This window comes from Diuraphis noxia, unplaced genomic scaffold (genome assembly GCF_037042655.1).
Source record: "Diuraphis noxia isolate RWA-SAM2 unplaced genomic scaffold, SU_Dnox_SAM2 contig0003, whole genome shotgun sequence".
In the NCBI taxonomy this organism is placed as follows: domain Eukaryota; kingdom Metazoa; phylum Arthropoda; class Insecta; order Hemiptera; family Aphididae; genus Diuraphis; species Diuraphis noxia.
The window spans coordinates 18,572,042-18,582,960 of record NW_028301713.1 but is presented as its reverse complement, the minus strand read 5'-3'; the positions used below and the strand labels follow the sequence as shown (position 1 = coordinate 18,582,960).

At 32.3% G+C, this 10,919-nt stretch overlaps 1 protein-coding gene across 8 annotated transcripts in view; it reads left to right on the top strand.

Moving 5' to 3' along the window:
• The first annotated feature begins 2,307 nt into the window (after window positions 1-2,307).
• Window positions 2,308-10,919, top strand: part of LOC107162062 (Lost PHDs of trr) — a 35,222-nt gene continuing 26,610 nt past the window's right edge. For 5 of the 8 annotated variants that reach the window (XM_089224878.1, XM_089224875.1, XM_089224877.1 and 2 more), the window contains exons 1-16: window positions 2,308-2,738; window positions 6,089-6,383; window positions 6,459-6,579; window positions 6,659-6,775; window positions 6,832-7,053; window positions 7,188-7,570; window positions 7,629-7,751; window positions 7,817-7,983; window positions 8,119-8,496; window positions 8,556-8,807; window positions 8,867-9,079; window positions 9,144-9,325; window positions 9,389-9,553; window positions 9,624-9,997; window positions 10,076-10,587; window positions 10,661-10,786. In XM_089224878.1, coding sequence (XP_089081004.1) covers window positions 6,092-6,383; window positions 6,459-6,579; window positions 6,659-6,775; window positions 6,832-7,053; window positions 7,188-7,570; window positions 7,629-7,751; window positions 7,817-7,983; window positions 8,119-8,496; window positions 8,556-8,807; window positions 8,867-9,079; window positions 9,144-9,325; window positions 9,389-9,553; window positions 9,624-9,997; window positions 10,076-10,587; window positions 10,661-10,786 — 3,627 coding nt within the window. In that variant the 5' untranslated portion in view covers window positions 2,308-2,738; window positions 6,089-6,091. Of the gene's footprint in view, window positions 2,739-2,901; window positions 2,921-6,088; window positions 6,384-6,458; window positions 6,580-6,658; window positions 6,776-6,831; window positions 7,054-7,187; window positions 7,571-7,628; window positions 7,752-7,816; window positions 7,984-8,118; window positions 8,497-8,555; window positions 8,808-8,866; window positions 9,080-9,143; window positions 9,326-9,388; window positions 9,554-9,623; window positions 9,998-10,075; window positions 10,588-10,660; window positions 10,787-10,919 lie in introns of those variants that run through there. The other 3 variants (XM_089224880.1, XM_089224879.1, XM_089224874.1) reach the window with 2 other exon arrangements.

Genomic DNA, 10,919 nt, shown 5'->3' with positions numbered 1-10,919 from the left:
TTTCGATCTGAATGATTTTCTGCTTCGGAATATGAAATTAAAAATTGTATGCTGTCTTTCAAAATAGTAAAAACTTAAATTATGATGATAAAAATGAAAAATTTTTTATATACATATAAATTATAACTATTATATTTATTTATGTATTTAGCCTATATTTAGGGTAATAGGGACAATAGGGTGTCATCATATTCACTCTTATTTTTAATGTAACTGCATAAAAGGTGAACTGGTGAAAATAAATTTGCTATGTTCCGCGATTGTAAGAATGAGACAACAAATACGGGTACTTAATTGTGTACCTATCTATAGTCTATAGAGTATCGTCACAATCTACAATTTACTGTAATTAACGTTTAGAATTTAAATGCATTTCCGATGATAAAATATATTTATATTACATTTTTTGTCAATAAACGCGTCTTATATTATACCGAAATATTCTGCAGTCTCCAGGCTCAGACGACTTCCGCAAGACTCGTCTTTCACAATATTCTGTTCACGGTCGCAATATAATAATTATAAGTTGTAGATGAATTTAGTCGATTTAGCGAAAAATAAAATTTCGAAATAAATTTATTTATAGCGATCTCTTACATACATTATAGCGGTAGTGGTGTACGTGTACCGGTGTACCTATATACATCTCAATTCACGAGGAGGGTGTTAGGTGCTTAAATTACCCTCCCTTTTATTTATTATATCTTATATTTTTTACGACAAGTATATTATAGATTTAAAAAAATATTCTAATGTACTTCTGAATATATATTATTGTATGTAAACATTTTTAACACAACATTTTTCATTAAAATATTTGTATACGCCGTAACTGCATCGCAGTCATTTGATTTTAGAGGGACCCACTTTTTGGACTTACTTTATAAATAATATATTACAATTTATATTGTGCACAAACGGTTACTCCGTTACTCGGTAATCACTCAAAAATATTATTTGTTGGCGTATATGGAAATTTAAGAAATTAATTTCGGGGGGAGGGGGAATTGAATCCCCCCTAAATACACCATTGCTGAGCCACATTGCATTGCAACAATCAGAAATAAATATTAACATATTTATTCAAAAAAAAGTGTGTCGCGATTTGGAAAATAAATAAACTAATATTATTATAATGTCATGTACACACAATGAAATAACAAATTTATTGAGCCTGAGTGTTACTGCCGACCGCTACGTTCCTCAAGATTTCAACTTTCAAGTAATGTATATTATTTTTATTTTTGACCTGCATTTATATTGTGCATTTGTGCTTAATGTAATTTGTTATTACAGATTAAATATTTTATCCCAATAAATGATAAATAAAAGGTAAAAAAAATATTATAACAAACAACAATATTATACTTTAGCGCTAGACCGTACGGCGCGGCATGCCATGCGTGTTTTGAGTTTTCCCTCCAAAAGGTGGGCAACGTTACAATAATTATTAATTTTATTGTACGTACTTCCAACTCTGTTGTCTGTAGTTTTCTGATCACTTATTCACTTATTAGTTATTATTCACTTATTAGTTATAAGTTATTGTCTTATTGCACAAAAGTATAGACAATAGAATTTTGCTTAAAGTCTAAGTCCAAAGAATCTAAAACAACAAGTTTGAAGTTACTGTTATGACATAAAGAACTGATTAAGATCCGATCAATAGTATTTATAATAGTTCACTTAAATCTATGGGCACTAAATATTGTTGAAGGGACCATTACAGCTCAATAATTGATTCATTAAATGATTGTGGCAATCCGGCATTAGTCGAGTTAATTATTTCTAACCCAAACGCAATAAATGTATGTGACAACGTTACCAACGGCGGAATCGTTACAATATTTGTAATTTTTACAAAATTTGTCATCGTCACACTATAGTAATATCCTTAGTAATATTATGTTTCGTGAACAGTGGAAAATGCCCAAGTCCAGAGGCCAGACAGACATTGGTCCTCGTCTCATGTATCGACTATAATATATTGGTAGGATGATCAATTTTATCGTCCGAATATTTGGATAAAATACATTTTTAAGTTAAACATATTTTCGATTTTAAACGGAACCAGTGGTGTGTGGACCTTGGCGGCTTGACCATCAGTCAATCACTCTTCAATCCTCGGCAGAGGGGGGTCGAAGATCAACGTTTCGCAAGTGGCCGCGTCGCCGCTGCCACCACGGGCAATTCCAGAATTCTGAAAGGGGGGGACGCGCGCGCGATACGCTGCCGTCGTCGGGTTGGCAAGCCTGTCGGTTGGCCCGCGGTGGTACCAGGCTGTTGTCGATTTGTTTTGATTATCCGATAATGTGAAAAAATGTTTTTCTCGTTCCCGTAGGGCTACAGACCTACAACTTACTGTATAGTTTTCATAGGTTTTCGCTTTCGCGTCGTTGTTCGCGCTCACCCGCGCGTTATCCGACGACAGCCGCCACTGCCGCCGCCGCCGCCGCCGCCGAATACAACGACGACGATCATCGCCGCGACGACGACGGCGACGCCTCGCTGACGAGTGTGCCGACAGTTTCCGTATCCCGTGCTCCATTCGTTTCGTTTTCGCGCCCATTTGCCATGTAAGGACCTCCGGCCAAAAGCTCCCCGGCGTAACGGATAGCGTCTCGCCTGCGAAGGACTTCCACCCAATTCTCCGGAGCAGCCCAAGGTTAGGTCCGCTGGTTCACTGCCGAATATTATGCGTTTTGGCTCGACCGCACTCGCCGTCGATCAAACACAGAGTAAGTGTATACTGTCACCGCCGTTGGATTTATCCTATCTATGCCGACATGCGGTTCAGTCGTAACGGCCGTAAGTCAGGACCGCAGAACAGTTTGTGACCGGTATCGCTGGTTACCCCAACCAAGTGATAGGGGAGACCCGAGTACCCGACGAACTCGACACCCGCGCAGTTCACCTCACGGTAACTCGATTGCGTTTTTGGGAAATATTTTGCCCCTCCCCACCACCTCAAGTCTTGTGACAGCCCGTCTACAACCCAACTCTTGTCTTCTGTCTTTAGACGATAGATTCTATGCTTGTATTGTTTGTAACCGTCTATATTAATCATTTAATATTCTGTATGTACCCTAAAATATTAGACTATATATTTTTTGTAAACTTACAGCTTCATTTTAATTACCATGAACTTTTATGATCAAATCATACGTTAGTCTCTTATTACTTATGTTTGTTTTTCTAAATTTGTATTCAAATCAAGTATTTTTTTATTATAAAAATAAACAATTTTAAATATCAATGCATTTTGATAGTCTCCTATAAAGTATAGACATAAAATAATAATTTATAATTTTGATGGGCCAAAACTATTGGTATTTGAGGTATGACAATAGAATGTATTATCCTCATTCAATGTATTTTTAAATTAATTCTTGTGAAGTAGGAAGTAGAATTTTAGTAGTTTAGTATGCTAGGATTAAAGTATAGCTAATACTCATTAGTCATATCTTATGAAATATGTCAATAGTGATACTTATTAGCTTTTACTATTGTTTTGAGTGACTGAAATGTAGTAAACAAGTAAAATTAAAATTGGTATAAATGCAGTTTAGTCCCCCCTCTGCCAATTTGATATATTTTTTTTTTATCAAAACTTCTGTAACTCGTTGAGTTAAGAATCATGGTTCAATTAGAATTTGTCGATTTTACTTACTTTTGAAGAAGTTATAGCCTTTCAAATTTTACGATTTTATGTTTATATGAATGTGCTGAACACTGCTTTATAATTCCGTCCAGATGACCTCGAGTTTGGTGACCAATGATCAATAGTTGACTCAGAATTCAGTTTCTAAGTTGTCGTGGTATAACGCCATAACAACTTATTTATTTACTTTACTTATTTTTATGCCTAGGTTGTTGTTACTTACACGCGTTGGTCACGCACAGGGACAGCATAATCTAGTTAATTTGGGCACTTGGCGTAATTACAATTTTAGTGGTGTGTATTACAATCTAATTTCCATAATAATATAATATTACCTAAAATCATATCTAAAATTAAATGATTATTAGGTATTTTGCCTCCGGTATTGCCCCTCTTCAAAGGTTGGCTATTTTAGGGGGTTTGGGTGACCGTAGCCACTTTATACTTAAGTTACTTTAACTGGCCATCAAGTCTAGAGATCAAAGCCAGAAGAGGAGCAACTAGTGAACAAGTAGGGTGCAACTACTTATCATACTTTGACTTGCTCTCTTTGCAAATTTCAAAAACCATTATTCGAAAAAAGTTAGAACACCAAAATAGAAAAAAACAGTGTATTAAAAGCATGGTATATTATAAGCGTATTTGCTATGCGTTAAAAACGAGATATTGCTAAATTTCAAAGACCATAACTTTAAAACTAAGTTTGAACAACAAATTCTGATCGCACCATTATTATAAGCTCAACGAGTTACATAAGACTTGATCAAAAAAGTTCAAAATGGTAAGGTGAAACTAAACTGCATTTGTTTCTTAAAATTTCTGAAGTTCATATATTTTAAATTAAACGTGTCATTTTTTTCATTAAATTGTTTACCGTTGTTAAGTTTATAAAATTAAATATTTACTAGATGAGCTATAAATAATTACCTAATTAGGTATTTAATTAGATACTTTAATTTTTTTATAATCCATTTATATATTATTTTTGTCAAATTAAATCAAAATGTATTATTATACCTACCTATTATAATTTTTAATTGTTATGATAAATTCTCATAATGTTAAAAGTAGCTTTTATTTAATTGTAGATACATGTATAGGTACAAATTGAATTTTAAATTTGATCTGAGAATTCTGTACATTTGCTCTTTATGGAAAAAAATTATACTTCACTTATAAATTCAGTTGAATAACTATACACATTTATTTATAAATTAATTAGTAACTACACTAGTTCTTTGGTTAGTATTTTTGAGTTTCTTGCTACTTTGTTGATGATCTCATCTGTATCAATATTGAAAAACAATTTTTTTCTTTTGACATTACAATATATGAATGCCTCAAGTTACAAGGTAATTACTAAAGCTTGGATAGTGTTATCAACTTAGAAAGCCCATGTATTTTAACGAGTCAAAAATGATGGTGCAATTCGAGTTTAGAATTTGCCTCTCAGATTTGTCAAACTGCTGGTTGTGTTACTATTTAGATTCATTAGACTCATCCAACTTTCCATCCCAAACCCAAATTTGTTTCTCTTCCATAAAGTTGACTATTTCCACCCATTAAGGTTAAAATCTGCTCCTCAAACAGAGTTGAGAGGTTTGTAAGACGGTACTAAGACCTCAGGTTGTACAACTGGAGTCATTAAGCGTAAAAAGTTATTGTCCTAAATCAATTGGCAAGATTACCTACCTATTAATCCTTAACACTTTGCATGCAGAAAATAAACAGAAAATCGTGGGAACTTTAGAATATATAACTTTAATAACCAAATATTTTCTCAAGTTATTTTTCACACCATTATTTTTAATTTGTTAGTTGTTAATATACTTAGTCGTAAGGTAAAAAAAAAGGTTCTCTGATAAAGTAGTTTTATACTAAAAAATGTAATAAATAAAAACCCTCCTAGCTGTTGCGATTGTCTTGTTTAAATTTTGGATTTTGTTAGGTTGCTTCTTAATATCTGTTCTTTATGTATTTCAAAGTTGAAAAAAAAAGGTTGACTACAAGAGGCTGGCTCACAAGGAAAATTCCCGGAGTCCGGCTGCCGAAACCCTTGGGTGCATGTTTTAAAAATAAAAACTTATCACTGTGTTAAATATAGGTATTAATGTATTATGTTATTTAATAATATTACCATCTTAAAACAAAATAATTTGCTTGCAGAAGTATTAATTAAATCATTCCTTTAAAATAATGAGAATTTCTGATAAGAATTGTATTTAATGTTTTTGGTAGTTAACAAGTGAGGAAAAATTAGTTAATTACTCTATTATCATTTGAATAGTCTAATTACAGTTATGGACATTTTAATTTTATAATAAATAGTACTATTTCTTATTATAGTAAGTAGTATAATACATTAACACAATTAGTATTAACCTTTTTAAACAGTTTTAAATCTTTAATATGTTATCTTTTGTTTAGAAAATGGACAATGACAAATCAAAGATGTCTAAGACATTATTAGATAAATCTGATGAAATGGACATAGATGAAGATCCATGTTCTGATGATGATGTTGACAATGGTGCTCCTATGTTAGATGATGATGATGATGATGAGGATGATGATGATGACGAAGATGATGATAATGAAGATATGGATGATGATCCAGATTATCAAGAAGATTGTTCACGTATTTCTACAGAAGCAGCTTCTATATCAGTTGATGAAACTTCTTCTAATCAAACTCCAAATGATATTGCTGTTAAGACAGATGGTACATTACTTTCATACATATTACATACATTTCTAAGAAATATATTACTAAATTGTACTAAAAATGTATTTTCAGAAGGTAATTTCGAAGAAACAACATCTTGTTCACCTATTCGGAGTGCTGTTACACCTATAACATCTTATGATAGCCCTTTACAAATGAAAAAATTAAATTTAAAAATTAAAAGATGGAGAAGGTATTAATAAATTTCTATATTTTAGAGGAATAGTGATAAATAAGTATAACTTAATTTTTGGAAATTTTATTATTAATAGGGAAGATGCAGAAGGTAAATCTCCAAATGTTTCTCGAACTGATGAAAATACTCCTCCTACTTCATCATCGGTCGATCCTACTATTGATGATAGAAATGTATTATATCAAGAGACTTGGTAAATAGTTTTTGATGTTTATGTTTTGATTGTGTAACTAATATTTTTATTTTCAGGCCCGGAAAAGTATGTGCATTTTGTAATTTGGGAGAACGAAGTCAACTTGGACAAGGATCTCTTCTAAGGTTAGACTGGGAAAAAGATTTTAAATCAACATTAGATGATTTTACCAAGCAATTAGTTACTAAACAATTAACTCCAATGCCATTACAATCACCAACTGCCGAAACGGCACCAATTATACAGTATAGAAGGCAAAAATCTGCTGCTAAATTTAAGTAAGTTTTAATTTCCATATTACTTATTGCTTAATATATCTTAGTTATTATCAATCACCTACCTGTGCTAAAATATCTTCAAACAAATCATTAAAAAAATGTTTTGTATAATATTTTTTATTTATTGTTTTTAGACAACAACAATTTTCAACCTGTAGTTTTGAACCTGTGGATGAGCTTAGCGTTATTGGTTATTTGGATGTTCCTGATTTAAATATGGTTTATGAACAATATGAATCAAATGGATATGTTTATGTACATCAGTTTTGTGCTACATGGACTCAAGGTGTAAAATGTGATACATCTGATTCATTGGAAAATGTACCTGAACTTATCTTAGAGAGCTTAATGCGACGGTGTTCTTACTGTGGTCACTTAGGTGCCAGTGCTCCATGTACATACACTAATTGTTTGAAATTTTTTCATTATCCTTGTATTTTTGCTTCTGCATCGTTTCAAGAGATGAGTGTACCAGCTTTAATTTGCAATTCTCATCTTGATCATGTTCCATTAATGGGTAATTATAATATTTAAATTATGGATGAAATTTGTGCTAATTAATTATTTTATTAAAGAACTTTCTGCTAATGTTGCTTGTGGTATTTGTTCGACTCTTGGAGATGTTTCTAATTTAATGATGTGTACAGCATGTGGTAATCACTACCATGGTGTTTGTGTTGGATTAGCTCTACTCCCAGGTTTGAAGAAATAAGTTATTATTTATTTTAATTGTTTTTTTATTGTTAATATTTTATATTCTAAGGAGTGAGAGCTGGTTGGCAATGTGGTAACTGTAGAATTTGTCAAGTTTGTCGGCAACCAGCCGAACAGGCTAAAGTCATGTTATGTGAAGGTTGTGATAAAGCCTATCATCCTGGTTGTTTAAGACCTCAAGTGACAACTATTCCTAAAATTGGATGGAAATGCAAAGTAATTGCAATATCAATTCATTTTAATAAATTATTAACTTGATAATATTATAGTTTTGTTAAATGCATATGAAGTTAATTGATTATTTTTAGAATATCATACAATACTGACTATTTTACTATAATTTTGTTTCAGTGCTGTCGTGTATGCACTGATTGTGGTTCTCGTACCCCTGGTGCTGGGTTATCTTCTCGGTGGCATGCCCATTACACAGTATGTGATTCTTGTTATCAGCAACGTAATAAAGGTTCTTCATGTCCACTTTGTCATCGAGCTTATCGAGCTGCTGCTCATCGAGAAATGGTTCAATGTATATCATGTCGAAAATACATACATGGTGCTTGTGATCCAGAAGCTGAATATATAACTAGTCATAGCAAAAGTTCAGCATCTGAGTATATGTGTCCTTTATGTAAAAATGCTGTACAACAACGTCGTGATGGATATGAAGAATTTGGAGACTCGAATAGTTCAATAGATGTTTATCAACCTGAACATGATTCAGAGTTTAAGGTATTTATCTTAGAAAATTGTAATTGATTAAAAAATGCAAAATATTATATTATTTTTAGAGCAATAAAGATTTTGATGATGGTCGAATGTGTGGGTATGGTTTGGGTAAAGGAAAACCATATGCTGCATGTAAAGTAGCTAAGAAGCGATTGCTTTCTGGATATGCTGGGCGTGCTAAGGGCTTAGGTAAACTTACTGCTGCATTAAAACCCATGTACCAGAAGAAAGGTCAACGGCTTGTTGAGTTTCCTAGAAAGAGACCACGAGGAAGAATGCGAGGCATTTTTGGTGTACCTGGTCTTGGATTACAAGTTAGTAGTTAATAATCTTATTTAAGTTTTAGTATTTTAAGCTCAAAATTATTTTGCAGAGGCCTTTGTCTGATGTAAGCTCCAAAAATTCTTCAAATGACATTGATCCTAACAATGAAAATCGAATTGTTTTATGCTCAGCTAAAGATAAATTTGTACTTGGTCAAGATATATGTGTTATGTGTGGATCATTAGGCACAGACCAAGAAGCATGTCTTATTTCATGTTCTCAGTGTGGTCAGTGCTATCATCCTTTTTGTGTTAATGTTAAAGTGAGTTGTTGCATATAATTATAATTGTGAAGACCACAATTTTTTTAATAATATTATTTTATAGGTAACCAAAGTTATTCTTCAAAAAGGATGGAGATGTTTAGACTGTACAGTTTGCGAAGGGTGTGGACAACGTAATGATGAGTCTAGACTTATACTTTGTGATGAATGTGATATTTCTTATCATATTTATTGCACTGATCCAAAACTTGATTATGTCCCCAGAGGAACTTGGAAATGCAAGTGGTAAGTATTATTTATTAAATTCATTTTTTAAATTAAATTAAATTAAAATCATTTCTTTTGAAGGTGTGCTCAATGTTTGACATGTGGTTCAAATGATCCTGGTTTCAATTGTTCTTGGTTGAATAATTATACTGAATGTGGACCTTGTGCTTCTCGTAATATTTGTCCATCATGTCAAGAATCATATACTGATAGTCAATTGATTATTAAATGTTCTCAGTGTGATAGGTAAATATTGTATTTTTAACGTAATTATATTTATCATTTTATGTTATAATTTTTATATTTCATTTTCTAGATGGCTTCATGGAAAATGTGATAAAATTGAAAACGAAGATGATGCAGAAAAATGTGCAGAAGAGGGATATAGTTGTTTACTGTGCCGTCCTCGTGGGACAGCTCCAGCACATTTAGCACATGTCTCAAGTCCTAAAATCAAACAGAAAACTTCATCTCGTGATAATAGTCCAGATGCTAATAAAGGAATAGTTAATGAATTCTGTATGGATGGTATTTATTTATCTGAATCAGGTGTTCAACATATGAAGGTTCTAACCAGTGGTATAGAAATATCTCATCAACGTAAAAAACGAAAAGATTTGAAAAAAGCACAAATGGAAAAAGAAGCAGCTATTATGGCAGCGATTGAATCTGTTGTGTGCAATAGTAGAGGTAAGATTTTATTTATATGTATATTGATTTTTTTTTTTTGTGTTTTTTAAAATATTTATTACTTTATTGTTGTTTTAGATACTATTAATGATTCTTTAGATCATGATGATGCGTATAAGATGGATTTTGATGATATTAAGGAAGAACCAAGTGAACCCGAACCTATTTATAAAGAAGGAATGATAGTTCAGCCACGTGATGATGGTCGTCCTCCTGAACCACCAGAAGGTTTTAGTATTTTGACATTAGAAACAGGTGTAATGGTTCTACGCCGAAAACGAGTTAGAAATCTTCAAAAATTAGGTATTGGAGGATTTGTTGTTAGAGGACGTATGCCCCGAGCTAAAGATAAAGATGAAGAAAATACTCAGGATGGTGATGGCGAAGACAATAAACCAAGGCGTAAACAAAATCGATGGAAAAAACCAAAGAGTAAAATTGCTGAAAATTACCCTAATTACATCCAAGATGCATTTTTTGGTCGTGATTTGTTGGATGCCTGCAATGTGGCAGCACAGATTTTGGACAGTAGTGAGTCTGAAGAAGTGGAAGAAAAATATGAAGATATTAAAACAATTGAACTTTCTCAGGTTAGATTTTATTAAATTAAAAATGCTGTTCTTTTATGACCTAAAGTTTATTTATTTTCATTACATTTATTAGGCTGAATTAAAAATTATGGAAGACATTAAAGCCAGACAACAAACAAAAGAAGAAGTGATTCAAAAATGCATGAATATTAAGGAAGAGATAATTGAACTCAATGAACAACCAAAAGTTGTTGAAAAGGTAAGATGAATATTTTCTAAACAGCTAAGATGAGAAGGACACTGAGATGAAAAAGTGATATATTTAAGGAGATAATTAATTTAATTTAACTTTTCCAAGTTCTAAAAAATAAAGGTAAATACATTTCCCTGAA